Source organism: Vidua macroura, chromosome 23 (assembly GCF_024509145.1).
Source record: "Vidua macroura isolate BioBank_ID:100142 chromosome 23, ASM2450914v1, whole genome shotgun sequence".
NCBI classification, from domain to species: domain Eukaryota; kingdom Metazoa; phylum Chordata; class Aves; order Passeriformes; family Viduidae; genus Vidua; species Vidua macroura.
In genome coordinates, this window is record NC_071593.1 from 3732598 (window position 1) to 3748530 (window position 15933).

Genomic DNA, 15933 nt, shown 5'->3' on the forward strand with positions numbered 1-15933 from the left:
TCTTTGGAATCAAGCGGGTATTTTTGAAAGCAGGTATTCAAAGTGGCCATGTGGGAACAGAGCGTTGAGGGTTTTCTGTTGGCAAAAAGAAGGGCAGCCAAGTTTCTCGTGCCCCCCCCCACATTCAACAGCTATAGCACACAGATTTTTTTAATAAAAAATATGAAAAATACCTAAATTCTTGAATTTCAGCTCTGTTAAAAGTTCCACAAAAGTTTTAAGGGTAGGAAAAAAGGAAATAAAATTGAGACGAGGAACTTGCACAATTTTTACCTTTAACTGGCAGGTTACCTCATATGAAATAAGCCATATGACTGTCACTGCATAATCATAGTGTCAGGAGAGAGGGTTTTGAAGAGAAGATGAAGCATCCTAACTGGAAACTGTCTGTACACACTGTCAGAATCAGTGAGTGTTCCCTAACTCTGCTGCATCTGAAACAACCTGAGAATTTCCATGGCCTGCTGGCAGCATTTAGCACCTTGGTGTGTTTTTACAGTAATACCTCTAGAAATGCAGCTCGGGGAGGCACCTGGCATTACAATTTTCCTCTCAGTCCAACAGCTCTGGAGGGGAGAGAGAAATTACCCAGAGAACCCAGTGTCTGGCTTAGACAGGAATGACTCAGTGTCTGGACTGGGAACAAATATAACAACTTTCTGGTACGGAAATAAGGAGCAGTGTTGAAAATGAAAGGGTATGAACTCCATCGAAGTATATTTGGTTTTTTTTGATTCCTGAGTTCACTCTCCTTGTGCTTAAAGCACCACAGACACATTTAAAATAGAAAACTCATCAATATTGCAGAGTTAACTTGTTTAGATTTAAAAGAAATTTAATTATGAATGTAAAACATTTGCAGGTCCTTTGAAGCCAGGGGGAACGGAATAATCTTGTGAGCATTTATTTCATGTGTCTATATCCAGCTTGAATAATAATCTAAACATGTGTTTGAAGAGATTTTTTTATTCATGATGATTTTGACCTATGTACAAAGTTGCTATCAAATTTGGATTGGGAGTTAAAAAACAGTTCTAGATATATAACATTTTCCTAACCTGCTCTTCAAATTTCATTGAGGTATGAACTATTTTACTTCTTTACTGCTTTAGATTTACCTTGAAGCAGTGAAAACTATTAGATGCTACATTGCACAAGCCTACAAAAACAAGAAGCAAGAGCAGATTTATAATAAAACTAAAGTTAGTGCATCTTGCATGTAGTAAATAAAAGCTACATGCAAGTTATTTTAAAATTCATGTAATTCAACCAAAATTCAAATAGCTTTAAATAGTACACATGCTATATGTGAGAGCATTAGAACTGTAGAGGTATTGTCCCTTTTAATTGCAGTTCTACTTTGAAAAGGGGGAAAAAAAGGAATATTCTGGAATTTTACCTGATTTTTGTACTGCAACCTGATTTTTGTACTGCACTCTTTCTTGGCAAGAGGTCTTTTTCCAAACTGTCACCTTTACAAAACCATCATGAACTTTTGTGCACAAAGTCCATCTCTGTCAGTGAGGCTCCCTAAGCTACACTTTCATACAGGGCTGATTATCCAAGGTGTTTTCAGTACTGCTGGTACAAAGGGACACTCAGCACATACCTTTGTGAGGGTAACAAAGATCTGTCACATCACAGCTGTTCTCTCTGATTATCAGTCCCAAGTTGTCCCAAAGTGAATCCCGTCCATGTTTCCACTCAGAAGTCCTAAACCAGTGCCCTGAAACATTCCATAGGCAGGCCTGTTAATTCTGTGAAATTGCATCATCTTCAGAACTCATTTTGCATTTTCAGCAGTTGCTTCCTACACAGACACTCACAACAAAGCATAAACTGAAAAAACAACCAACACAACAACTTTTTAAAAGCCATTTCCATGGCACTTTTAACAATGTTTATTCCAGTTTACGAGAGCAAGAAGGTAGTCAGGCTGTCTGGCACACAGTGGGATTCTTGGGGTGGTCCTGTGCAGGGCCAGGAGTTGAACTTTGATGATCCTTATGGATGTGTTCCAACTTGGGATATTCTATGATTCTATGTAATGTATTTCAGTGGTAATTCAAGCCAGTTTTGGCTTCCATTTGTTGGTTTAGATTTCTGAGTTTGTACTTGTGTAGCTTTTGGGCTGTTCTTAGTGTAGATTTACACATATTCTCAATAAGAGTCATAGAAACCAATTTTTTTCTGACTTGTGGTGACTTGAAGGAAAAAACAGCAGTGAAAAGCACATTTACCTCCAAAACAAGTTGATACATTCTCTGTACACGTCACTTATATGACAAAGCTCCATTTTTGCAGAAAGATGTTACCTGGATCTATGAAGAGGCTCAGGCAGTGTCTGAATGCTCACAGTTCATGTTGCATCTGTATTTATAAGTAGAACTGTGTTCATAGAGCCTTTGCAGCCAAGTTTTTACCAGCCTTGGAAGGCTGTTTGTACAAATGAGGTTGCTAAACTGCAAGAACTTTTGAAAGGAAAATGAGCTGGAAATTAAAACTATGCTTGAGGCACGTCTGAAAGCCATTTGGGCTAACAATTCTGTTTTCAACTTAAAAACCCCCACTCAGATATATACAATACAAACCTGGGAACACAGAGCAGTAGTTCCACAATAGAAAGGCTGTGTGACTATGGTCTCAAGCAATACCATTTTTTTACATCAGAGCAGGGTTTTTGATCATAGACAATCTATCACAATCACAGAATAAAACTTAAACCTCCTTTAAAAAAGGAAAACCTTTTGCCAAGCTGATCTGGTTTTTGTTAGATGAAGTACTGCTGTCAGATTTGGATAAATCAAGAGCTAAATTTTTGTGCTTCTTGATTTCATTCTTCCCTTGTGTTCACATTTTCCATTTGAAATGTGTCCCAGTGGTTCTGTGATTTCACACTGTCCTTCTATATGCTATTAAGAGTCTGATACTGTTGCCTTCTAAGTTCTGCCATGGACTAAGCTCAAAGGAACTGGGTTTCTGGTTAACATCCAGCCTGACAGCAAAGACTGCATCAGGCCTTTTAAAAAAGCTGCATTCTGATGTCTTAGGGCTTTCCCAGGGTCTTACAACAAAGCAGTGTCATGAGCAAAGATATAAAAATGTCTTACTGAGTAATTCTAAATTCTAGGTAACATCCCTTTGTAGATTCAAGTGTAGAAATAATTGTCTTTATAAGCAGAAGTTTACCCAGTGCTCACAGGGGCTCTCTAGAATTCAAAGGGGTGCAATCTCACCTATGTGGTACTTGTTCCACTTGCTGAGTTGCTTTCATACATGTTAGAATTTGTCATTTGTTGTAACTGTGCTTGCTTTTCCTCACCTATCTGTGATTAGAAGCCAGATCTCTCAACATCTTAGGCTGCTTCAAGAGAGAACAATGCAAAAATAGCCCATGTGAACAGGAATGGAGTGATCACGCTTGTTAACCTGATTGACTCATCTTACCTTCTCTTTGGTGCCTTTACTCACTCTTAGGCCAGTGAATATTTACCTATTCCTTCTGACTGACTCCTCAGGCCTGACAAGACTTCCAAGACGTACAAGGAACAGGGGAAACAGAAGAATTATGTCTTTAAGGCTCTTAAAATTAGAGAAAAGTCCTGAAATCCTACTAAACCAACGTGACATCAATTTTGACACAAACTGAACAGCAAGATAATGCCTGTGACAAGTTTGCACTGAAAACTTGTAAACTAGCTTAGAAAGGAAATCTCAGGATAAAATATTCCCTGAATTCCTTCTAACAATGTATTTTTAAAAGAATTCCTTACATGCAGCTGTAACTTCTTTTCAGAGGGAGAAATAATATTTCACTAATATGAAAAGTTCACTAATATGTACTGAGGTAAAATAATTCGGGGCCTCTGACTGTCTGAAGTTTCTTCAAACTTGACAGTTTTACAAAGGAGGTCAAAAAGAAGAGGAATGTTAGGAAGAGAATGGTGGTGTCAAAGGCAAACAGCTTTGACTGGGAGCTAGGATAGGTCAGGTGTATGAATTGATATGGGGAAATAAGATCACACTAAAATCAATAAACCCCAAGTAGATATTACCTCACAGAATATAAAAGTAGCTTTAATTTTTTCTTTAGTTTATGTTGTTTTGTTTTTTAAAAATCATTCAAGTTAGTGTACCCCCACAATTCTGGATGGAGTAGGGTTGGGAGGGGCTCAGTGAAGTGTCCTACACCTCAGCAGTGGGGCCTTCAATGACAGCTTAGTCAGTTCATTTGCATCAGAATTGGAAAGATGACTGTGATAACATGGTCCAGGCCTGCTGAGTTAAGCTGATAATTCCATGTTATTACTTAAATGGATTTCATTATCTTTTTAACACCTTTTTCTATCTATCTATCTATCTATCTATCTATCTATCTATCTATCTATCTATTATCTATCTATTATCTATCTATCTATCTATCTATCTATCTATCTATCTATCTATCTATCTATCTTCATTTTAAACCACATTGTTTAACCATCTGTATTTGCTGACCCCAACTGAAGTTAAGGATTAGACCTGTTCTCTTAAGAATCCAGCCTGGTCACTCATCATCCGGTTCTTTATCTCTTATGACTCATCTTGTTTACTGATTGCACACAGCAAAATATTTTTTTACCCCACTGACTAATTCACATTGAAGTTTCTTGCTCTTTGCTGTAATGCATATTTTGTATAAATGGGATTTTTCTAAGCAGATATCTTTTGTCTGCTTTTTTAAAGTGTGCAAGGAAATTTAGAAAGGACTCACCTTTTTTCAGTGAAGATTTCTCTGAGGGAATACACTACAGGTTGGTTAGCCAAATGCAGAATCCTGTGGCTTATAAAAAGGAGTGCTTCTCTCCATGGCCATGATTACAAGCTTTTATAAGGGTTTTTAAATGAAGCATTGGGGAGATTAGTGGGGATAAAGAAATGTTTCAGTGTTCAGAGGATAAGCAGAGGTTGTATTGCTTATGTGAAGCTGAGCTAATGCCTGTTTGCTTTTTAATGTTACCCAAACAAGTTTTGTCCAGTCACACGGTGGACAGAAATACACAAAGTTACACTTGGTGGCTCATTCCTGCACTGTCATCACCTCCTTTGGTGCAAGCTTTTGGATACAGTATGCTCTGATCACACCTGAATTACAACCATGGATAACACAGAGTCGTCTTGGAAAACACAGCAAAATATGGAGTTGTAAAGATATCAAAATCTTCTCTTTAGAAAGAATCAGTACAGAAGGTTAGGGCCAAAATTCTCCAAGTCAAGGAGAAGTTTCCCTGTGCTAGCTAACCATTGGTGAGCCCAGAGCCCCTTCCTGCACACTCAGGCTGGCAAATAACTGAGAGGTCTATGTGGATCTCCAAAAGCAAAATTCCTTGAGACTGAGTTCAGAATGCCTGTTCTAACTGTTCTGGCCAGCTGTCTGCCTCAGCAAGTGAGCAGGGGAAAAGATCAGCACTAAGCAAAAAGCCTTGGAATCATCCTTCAGACCTATTCCAAGAGCAGAACCACTACAATTTCTGACCGTGGGGACTGGAGTCCAGCACGGCCACTCTTCCATAGCCTCTGAGACACTCACTGGTACACTTGCAAAACATCCCAGAGAGCTTTTCAGGCCCATAAAGCAGATAAAAAATAAACCCATTTGCAATTTTGTAGTGTACAAAAGAAAGGTGTTTCCTGGAAGTGACTGTGCTTGAATCATGCCAAGTGCAGTTGTCACCCCCGGATGTTTGCAGGCTTCCAGCACCTGTCAGCCCTGCCTGAAGGGGAAGGGCAGGGGGAATTTGATATGCAAATGACTTCTCTGTGGAATCAGTCTGGAGGATATAAATACTGGCAGAATCATATCAAACAGTGCCTAATTATTCCCAAAGAACAATGGAATCCTATTATATTCTGGTTTTAATAGCAGGAATTTTAGTGGCTTTTGTATTGCTGGTTTTAATTGCAACTGATCATAATTTCTTCAAGGGAGAGATTCCTTCTGATGCTGACCAGCCAGCAAAACTCCGCCTTTATCACCACATGTACACTCTGATAGAAATTCTGGTGAGTCCATCATGCTCTGGGTACTGGGATTTTCAGAAAAGGAAAGACCTGAGTATGAAGATATGCATCTAAATACTACAACTACATGTAATGGGAAGCACACAGTAAGACAGATTTAAAGGCCAAAGGTTGATTTGGTTTCTATTACCATATATAAAGCAGGCAGGATGAGGTGAGTTCTTGCAATACTGGGATATCCATTCTTATGCTGCAATTGTATATCTCCATAATGAAATGACTGGTCCTGTGCATGACAGGAGGGCTGTTCATAATTTTCATGAATAATAATAACCCAAATTGCTATGTCTAAATGCACTCTGATATATGTAAGGCGATTTCCTAAATTCTGAGCTATTTGCAGTAATTTTTTTTTTATCCTTTTTTCTGTTCTTATTCTGCAGTGACTGAATTACAGAGTCCTAGTTAAATACCATAGAATCAGGTAGGCTGGAAGACACCTCCAGAAGTCATCTAATTGAACCTCCTGCCAAAGCAGGTTTAGGCCTGTTACCACCTATTATCTAAGTACCTGTAAGCCAGACTCACTGTGCTGTGGGCTTTGCCATTACAGAAAGAAAGAGCTTTTGCCCAAAAAGGTCTCAAAGTAGGCAATAGGAGTATGTAGGAGCAGCCTAAGCCCTGTCATGTCTGGCATGTAACATGTCAAAAGAAAGCCTGCAGGAAAATTGGAGTGGTTTCTTTGATGTTTGTATGAAGCTCACCTCAATTCTCTAATCCTCAGTTATACAGAAAGAGCACAGGAACTTGGGCCCACATCCTGAGAGGTGATTTGGGCCATTACAATCTATTAAAGACTTAAGTGGGTTGCTTGAACTTGCACAGCAACATTCACCAAATCCAGTGGTTGTCCCTGATTCTCCAGTGGTACTTTTCTGCCTTGTCTGTCATGAAAGAAGAGGCTGCTGTCCTTGCATATCTCACACTGCTCTTTGTGTTATGTTATATATAAACTTAATATGACAGTAATACTATGATAGGACAATGTTATTAAAGTCTCTAATTTTGCTATTTGGTAGGTGAAAAGATTCTTTCAGGTGATACTTTTAATCCATTTATACAGCTTTTAAGAGTATTATGGAATAAGTGCATATGCTCTCTTCACTGATAACATGTTCCTTAAACTTCAGCATCCTTGTTCTGAATAGTTTTTAAGATGCATTTCACCACTTGCTATTCATTGAATCAATCCACTCACCTATTTTTCTTTCAAAAGCCGTTAGGCACCTACTGGTACTTTGGGTGCATTCCTGGTTTATGTTTTTGCTCAGAGGAGCAGCCCTCACAGTAAGGACTTCACAGGTTTCTTTTTAACTGCATAATGCTTTGTGTATGGCACATGTGCAATTAACTTATCCTGCTCATCCCGATGGATGCTGCTTTTCCTGTGCCATAAAGCTGTGCCACCACTGTGCCAGTGATGTGCCTGTGCTGTATGCTCCTGTGAAAACCTCTTTTTCCACAATACAAGACAGTCTTTTCCTCTCTTCTTCCACCCTACTTGTAATGTCATAGAAAAGCTGCAGCACCAGATAAGTGTGTACAATAAATGATGTTGCTGCTGCATCTGTCCACATCCCCTGTCACAAAGAGATCAATGACCATGTAAAATGGAAGAGATGAGAGGAAGCCTCCTGGCTTTTGTTTTAACTATTCAGATCTATTTTCAGACTACCTGTGCATGTTGCACTGTGATATGAAGCTTTTTATTGTGGTTGGAAAAGCACACTTCAGAGTGACTGACAGAAAGACTGTCTGATGTAGTCCTAATGTCCATGAAGCTCAAATTGAGTGGGTTTTGCTGCTTTTGGTGTGTGATTTTGTAATTATTTTAAAGTCAAAATCCGGTCCCCATATGATCTTCCACCTAAAAAGCCAGTTTGTGTCAGAATTTAGGTGTTCCAGCAAATAGTTTTTCAAAGACCATGTTTCACAAGAAAAGCTCTTTTTCATACACATATTAACATTTTAGGACCCGGTTTATGTAATACATGTCACCTACTAACACTGATCACATCTGTCTAGAAATAGTCAAATCTTTTAGGTTTTGAATGTATTGCTATAGGTTCTGAAGTATTTCCTAATTATTAAGAAGTTTCTCGATTGAGTACATACCAAATTCCCTCTTCTCCTTCCTGACAGTGTTTCCCCTGAATTTGGAGATGCCTCTGTGATGTCAGGAACTCCTAAGACAAGGCAAGGAAAGAGGATATTTAGATAAGATGCTCTGATAACAAGTTTATCATATGTATTGCTGTCATCTGAAAGCCCTAAAAAACCTCAATGATGTTAGAAAATTCAAATAAGATTACATGGCAACTCTGCCAACTTCAAACATTCCAAAACCATAACTCTGACAGAAGGACTGACTTAAGAGTCATGAGAGTTTTGAAAATTGTTCTTTGGAGAAGATTAGATTCACCCTGTGGTTTCTGCCATGATTGCACTGGGTCTTACAGTAGTTTTCCTCTTTGCCATGATACCTTAGAATGTGTTTTTTTCAAATGCAAGGCAAGAACTGTGGCCAGCCATTTGTTTCTTAAACTACCCTAAGCACTCCTGGCATTGGTGGCAGAGTGTCATGATAAAACTCCAGATAATCTCTGGATTCCCATCTTTGTTTCTAACTGATTTTCTCCCTGTTCCGTGCCTCATGGTGATTTCTTTTATTACTCCTCACCCAACTTGTTTATTGCTGACTTGTTTAGATTATTAGGAAGAAAGAATCTGTGATACACAAGTTGAAAAATACAATTTACAGAAGCAGAGCTGGTCTTCAGTGTGTAAGAAATTTATACAGAGACTTCTGTGGCTTAAAAAACAATACCATTTGCAAATGGCTTGTGATGACTGTGATCATTACAGAAGAATGAATTGCAGTAGGCCAGAACAGCATTTAAGTCACTATGTAATAGGAAGGGAAATGTTGTTCTAGCAGGAAATACATCCATTACAACACGTGTTCAAAGGAGGATTTCAGTGTGATCTTTAGACTGTCCTAATTATCAGCAGTTCACTGGCCTTGGATAAGGCCATTTAACAAACCTTCCTTGTCTTCAGAATATTTGTTTTTTTGCTGATTAGATGTAAAAACTGACTGCAGGGTCATTTATGGATAGCTGTGAGATCTTGAAAAAGGCAGTGGTTTCACTAAATCAGATTCAGAACCATTTTCATCAGTTCCCCACGTGGGCCAGCAGCCCCTCAGTAATGAGCATAGACACAATGGCTTTCCTAGAGCTTGTTCTCACTGACCCCATGGCAGGGACATGACCTGTTCAGGCAGCCAGTCTTGCCCACAGACTGGCCTGTGTTTTTTTCCCCCCAGTATGATAATCCTGTCATGAGAGGGACATTTTCATCTCACCTAACCTTAAATATTTTAATTGAGGCATCTGAAGTACAGTTTATCCTGGAGATGAACAGATACCCCCAGAGCATGATTGAACACACCCAGAATTGGAACCAGCCCCAAGAAATGCCTCTTTCTCTTCACTCACTAGGAAAGGAGCCTCAGGCCTCCCAGCTTCCACACCTGAGCAAATGCCTGTTCTTACTTGTGGTAAATCCAGATCACAGGAACTAGAAGGTATTTATATAACACATTTAATGGAACAAGTATTACAACATTCTTCCTGCAGTCACGAAGATGTAAATTTTCATGTTCTTGACCAAAATCCCAAAGGCAGTTATTTGTGGGAATCCTAAAAACTAGCAAATAACCAACCCAATTATGCTAAAGACAGTGTAGGAAAAAGTAGCTTGTGGCCTTTATAAAGTGGGAAGACTTGTATTTCCTATAGTAATTTCTCATTTTTCTTGTTTTATCTATCTAGGGAAAGAATTTAAACCACTTGGGTCTCGTGGAGGAGCACACACTTATCAGGCTGATCACGGATGGACTCCCAGCATGCTGGGATTCCCAGCTCTTCATTAAGGATCTGCATTTTGATGGGGTGCCCGTGAGGATTTACCTCCCAAGGGAACCATCTGCAAGCAAACAGAGAGGAGTCATCTTCATCCATGGAGGATGCGGCATTTTCGGAAGCATCAGTAAGGAACTGAAAGAAAAAATGTGACTATTTAGCTTTTTTAACTGCCTGTTTTTAAAAACTCCTGACCTTAAGAAGTGACTGAAGCTTAGTTTGAGAGACTGAAGATAGAAAGCACTCAGTGCTTATCTTTAATTTTTTTAACTCTCTAATCTGCACTTATTTAAATTATTTTTAAAATATTTAAATTATTATTAAAGTATTTAAGTTATTTTTAATAGGATATAGCAGTCTTTATCATAGAACCATTAGGATCATAAAATGGTTTGGGTGGAAGGTCACTTCCACATCTTCTTCCACCTCCTGCCATGGGCAGGGACTCCTTCCACTATCCCAGGTTGCTCCAAGCCCCATCAGTCCTGGCCTTGGACACTTTCAGGGATGGGACAGCCACAGCTTCTCTGGGCAACCTGTGCCAGGGCCTCACCACACTCATAATAAAAATGTGTTCCTTACATGGAAACAAATTCTATCCTCTTCCAGTTTAAAACCACTGCCCATTCTCTAATAGCAATAATCATAATAATTCCTTATTTTACACACAAATCAATGATCTGTTTAAATGTATTAATTACACAGCAAGTCCTGATCTAGACCAAAAGTCTAGATTATTTTTATCCTAAAGAAAATCTGGGTACTCGCTAAATAGGCAAGGAGCTGACAAGATATTGTGGTAATATGTAATAAAAATATAAGGGACAATATTGACTGAAGTTATCAAAGATATTAATTACATCAACAACATTTGTGCTTCAGGAACTTATGAAAGAATATGCCGGTACATAGCCAGAAAATCCGATTCAGTGGTTGTGTCTGTTGGGTAAGTGAAATTCAACCAGTGCTAATCCCAGAATTAGAGAACTCCGCTGCTTTCCCCCTGCTTCCCACACACCCCAAACTTAAATTTCTTTGAATATAAGAAAAGAAACTGAGCTCTAGTGCTGTCTTCCCCACATTGCTGTTATGTATATGGAATGGCAATGGAAATACCTGAGCCAGGGTTAGAGTTACAGGTTTGTTCATTGTACATCACCATCACCACAGAAATCATTACCTTTGTTTGATAATTAGAAATTATAAGCCAAATATTAGATTTTAATATTTTAATATTCTTAATATATTAAAATATATTATATATTTTAATATTTGATATTTTTATTTAAAATCATCTGGGATGATTTTAAAGAGTAAATAATGAGGCTAAAATTTAGTATTTTTTAAAACCAGCATGGACCACTGTTTCCTACAAAGATGTTTTGATTATGGAAAATACATGATGGTATAAAGAAACCTTAATTTCCAACAAATTCTTCCATGAAAAAGTTTGTTATTATGGGATTTTTTTAAGTTGGGAAGAACTGGTTTTGAGAAGGAAAGGGAGGAAAAGTTGTTCTGGTTTGCTTCTATTGTAGCAGGGGTCCCTGCCGGGTAATAATTATCATTGACTCCATGATTGCAGAAGGCTGGTCAGTCACTTTATTGTACTATATTATACTATACTATTCTATTCTATACTCTACTATTAAGAAACACTCATCACTCTTGCAAACAGTCCGATACAGACAGACTGGACTGGTTAATTGACATCCAAACACCATCCAGTGGCCAATGAAGAAACCACCCTTTGGTAAACAAATCTCCACGACACATTCCACATGTGCACAACAACAGGTGCAGCAAGTGAAGATAAGAATTGTTTCTCATTCATTTCTCTGATCTTCTCACAGCTTCCCAGGGAAATCCTGGGAGAGCTATCTCTCTTTCTGTTCAGAAGATATGTGATTACCACATGCTTCAGCATGTAAAAACTTTAAACTAGATATAATTAATGATGTCATTCGTATTGTTTTGGGGGAGTTTTTGCATGGGATATATTTCAGATGAGACACTCCGAATGTGTGACCCCAGCTGCCTTTTCTACCTCTCAGGTATCATTTAGCACCCGAGCACAAGTATCCAGCCCAAACTCTGGAATGTCTCACTGCTACCGTGCACTTCCTGAAGACTGCAGAGACCTACGGGGTGGACCCCGCTCGGATTATTGTTTGTGGGGACAGTGTAGGGGGCACATTCACTGCCAATGTTTGCCAAGAACTAGGGCGTAGGACAGATATCCCAAAGATTCGTGCCCAGGTGCTGATCTATCCATTTCTCCAAGCACTGAACTTCAATCTGCCATCTCACCAGAAAAATGCTGCCGTTGCCTTCCTGTCCCGGGAGCGCACAGTCAGTTTTATTCTCAAATACCTGAATAAGGACTGCTCCCTGAAGGAACCAATTCTGGCTGGTTCTCATGTTCCTGAGAGTATAAATTTGAAATACAGGAAATGGATAAATCCAGATCTTATTCCAGACGTGTTTAAACTGGGCTATAAACCACCACTCCCCACTTTGTTTTCACCTCAAGTGCATGAAGAAGTGCAAGAACTGTTTGAGCCCTGGTTCTCCCCGCTGCTGGCAGAGGATGCTGTTGTCTGTAGTCTCCCTGACACCTGTATTGTCACCTGTGAGCATGATGTGCTCAGGGATGAAGGGCTGTTGTACAAGAAACGCTTAGAGGACAACAACGTACGCGTGACCTGGCACCACGTGGAAAAAGGCTTTCACAGTGCACTGGGATTTTTTGGATATGGTATCTTCTCTTTCCCATCATCAAATATTATAATGGACTATGCTGTAGACTTTATAAAAGGCTATTAAATAATTTTCTTGCATACAGTGCACTGGTATTTAGAAAGAGTGTGATTCAATTAAATGATTCAGTTAAGTATTTACTAGCCATTAGAATCAAGGCAAGAACTTATGACATTAGCATGGTCTGCTGAATTCTGATTTTTATTTCCTATTACTTAGGAACGTGATGTTTAGAGGTTTTTGTAAGCTGACTTTGATGCTCTCTTCTTGCATTGTAAGAACTTTTGTTCTCTTCATAAGTCAAAGAATAAAAACTCATCATAACAAAAAACATTCTAAATGTGTAAGTTAAAAACCCATGCAGTGTGTGAATAATTAGCCATGTGCACACACATGCACACCTAGTGCCCCCAAAATCAGCATGGCAATACCTCTGGAGAGTGGAGATTCCTTCCCTACTTCAGGGATGAGTAGTAATCACCTGTACAGACAAACAATAGTTTTGCATTTGTGTTTAAAATCTGAAGGGAGGAATTGGGTGTACTTACAAACCTGATTTTAAAGGGAAAAGGGGGACAGGCAGGTTGTTACAGTTGACATGGTGAATGAGATGGGTACCAGGAGGTACCTGAGACTGCAGCAGAAATGAAATGAGGGAGAACTGCTCAAAAATAACTGAATATCCTCTAAATTATATTCTATAAAGTTCCTTTCTGAGCATCATTTGATTGTATTCAGCTTACCTGGCTTTTGGGGAGAAAGGATGTAAATAGCATGGAACCTGCCAAATAATTTCTGTGGATATCCAAAGCCAAAGAAAAATCGGAGGTCAATTGTTATCTTGCTGTAATTGTTATATTGCTTATTAGGCAAGATCCACCCTTGCTAAACACAGATGCCAAAAATAATTACTATTGCATAGCAAAACAGCTGGGCATAGAATGCCTAGGAATTGTAAAATGTTTAATTGTTGTGCAACCACCTTGCCTTTATAAAATCCATGCACACATGACTATGGAAAGAGGTTAGTACATGTCTACTCTCTGCCAGGCAAACTGTGAGTAGGAAGAAGACCGTGGGCTTAATGTTCCATGTCGTCACCGTGTTAATGAATGCTGGTGGCAGGTGAGCAGGTTCACATCTCTGCAGCAACAAGTCACTGCTCGGAGGTTCTCATTCTCCAGTCCCTCTCAGCAAAATGAATTTACATTTCTTCATACTCTGTTGACACAACAGAGAGTTTATTTGTTTCATTTTTCCTGTTGCAGGCAATTTGCTCTTCAAGCAGAGAAATGCTTCCAGGGGTAAATAATGTGATAGTTCCAAATGTTCCACTCTTTGAGGACCTCAGAATCTGCTTTGGTTATGAAGACAAAGGTTGGGTTACCAGCTCACACATTAGTAGCTGAAGCTGGGCCAACAGTCTGTATCTGCTATAAAAGCATTGCAAGAAGTTTAATGATATTGGAGAAGTTGGAGAAGGTTGGCAAGTTCCAGAACTAATGAGGTCTGTACAGTTCCACCTTATATTTTTTAAGTTATGAGATGGTCACAGACAAGCTCATGCTATTTTACACACAGTTCAGTGCTGCATTATACTTCTTGTCAGTTCAGCCACTCAATACTTGTTTTCTCTCCTTTATCAGTCCATGGAATTATGCCTCATTTATGGGTCAATGTCCTAACTTGACACTGATCTACTCCTGAGATTTTTCCATGGTCCTTTATCCATTGGTCTTTAATTTACTACAAATAATAACAAATTATCTTTATAATATGGCAGCAGCATTATTAGTTCTCTTGAACACGCAGTTCTCTTTAATTATGGATTATAACCATTGAGTGCAGATGGGTAAGCAGAGAACAGCAAGTGCTGAAATAATGTATTCTTTGTTTAATCGTGACTCCCAGATTTTCTAAGCCTTAAGAAATCACATGATCTAACTGTCTCTATGGAACTTCCTATTCTTTATTTTAATGAATTTAATTAATTACAGATCAGCTATGTGTCTTGCATTGCTAAGATAGAATGTTTGAAGACCTTCTTATAGTCCCCGAAGCATGACAATTTCATGTACAAATGAAAAAAAAAAATCAAGTACAAAACATAATGACAATCGGTGCCTCCTACAGAATAATGGACATCAAAGTCATTCCTCAAGGACTTATGCAGCCAGAGAGTGAGGACTGCAAGCCAGTTCCTGTTCAAGTTCAGGCTTCCAGCACCAGCTGGTTCTCATGCTCTGCAGAACCCAAAAGGAGCTTCTTGGGTTGCACAACACTTTCTCTGGAATGTTTCCCAGTATCCCAGTACAGGCTTCCATTTACAGTGAGTTCTGTTGCCAGCTGATCAAGCACCATGATCCAGAGGCAGAGAATGTTTTACATCTACTACACTTGGCTCAGTCTTTCCCCTTGCATGTGCACTCATATCACAGAAAAAGAACAAGGAATGACAAGAATTCAGGCCCGGACATTAAGCTTTTCACTGGAAATTAATAAGAAAGGGAGTCCCTGGTGTAGGAGAGAATAGGGGTTTGGCCTGGTCTATCCCCTACTTTATCTCACAGGAGCAGAGACAAGGTAAAAAAATTATCAGAGGCTAGAGGGAGCATTTATTTGAAAAATTATGTAGGGAATGGTTCTCTCCATCCTAGTCCTCAAGCTTGTGAATTGCTGAGACTAAGCTTACACAGTATTAAGTACTACTCTGTACCAGGAATGCCCAAAGGAAAAAGCACATTATTATTTCAGAAACCAACTAGTTTGTTTCTTTGACAGCTTCCAGCACATCCAGTCTTTGTGTGGAGCCCCTGGGGGTGCTGTGAAGTCCAGACCTTGTCAATGTGCCCAAATGAGTCCAAGACCTACCAGCTGTGGGTGAATTGGCACCACAAAGATTTAGATCACAGAACCATAGGTGGTAAGAACTGCAGTACAAAGGATCTTGTCACAGGTGTCAAGAGCATTCTTAGATCCCCAGAAGGGCCAAATCTGGTAGATGTACTTAGACCACACCTCACCCACTGGGACAGCAGAGTTTAGCATTGGCCAATCAATTACTTCCACTATTAAATGCTGAAGAAGGGAGCTGCAATCGTGTTTTGTGCAACAGTATTTCCCAATGCTCTTGCCTGAGTTGTAAGAAAGCTGAACCCTCTGTGCACTGCCATTTTCCAAAAGTGTC

General features: G+C 39.2%; 2 protein-coding genes across 10 annotated transcripts in view; one reads left to right on the plus strand and one right to left on the minus strand.

Moving 5' to 3' along the window:
* DHRS3 (dehydrogenase/reductase 3) overlaps positions 1-15933 on the minus strand; it is a 75383-nt gene that overhangs the window by 30200 nt on the left and 29250 nt on the right. For 6 of the 9 annotated variants that reach the window (XM_053997869.1, XM_053997859.1, XM_053997862.1 and 3 more), the window contains 3 exons: positions 10035-10121; positions 8176-8246; positions 1610-1726 (listed from right to left, as the gene is read on the minus strand). The gene's annotated coding sequence lies outside the window, so the exon portion shown is untranslated. The remainder of the gene's footprint in view (positions 1-1609; positions 1727-8175; positions 8247-10034; positions 10122-15933) is intronic. The other 3 variants (XM_053997866.1, XM_053997867.1, XM_053997868.1) reach the window with 1 other exon arrangement.
* Positions 5872-13058, plus strand: LOC128818468 (arylacetamide deacetylase-like 4). Its single transcript, XM_053997852.1, has 4 exons — positions 5872-6042; positions 9897-10113; positions 10869-10932; positions 12041-13058. Exons 1-4 carry the CDS (start codon positions 5872-5874, stop codon positions 12810-12812), a joined length of 1224 nt encoding a protein of 407 aa, XP_053853827.1. The 3' UTR covers positions 12813-13058.

Excerpts from the sequence above, each read along its gene's own strand:
- LOC128818468 (XM_053997852.1), top strand. The coding sequence starts at position 5,872 with ATGGAATCCTATTATATTCTGGTTTTAATAGCAGGAATTTTAGTGGCT. Across the intron at positions 6,043-9,896 it reads ACACTCTGATAGAAATTCTG|GGAAAGAATTTAAACCACTT; the intron begins GTGAGTCCATCA and ends TTATCTATCTAG. Across the intron at positions 10,114-10,868 it reads CGGCATTTTCGGAAGCATCA|GAACTTATGAAAGAATATGC; the intron begins GTAAGGAACTGA and ends TTTGTGCTTCAG.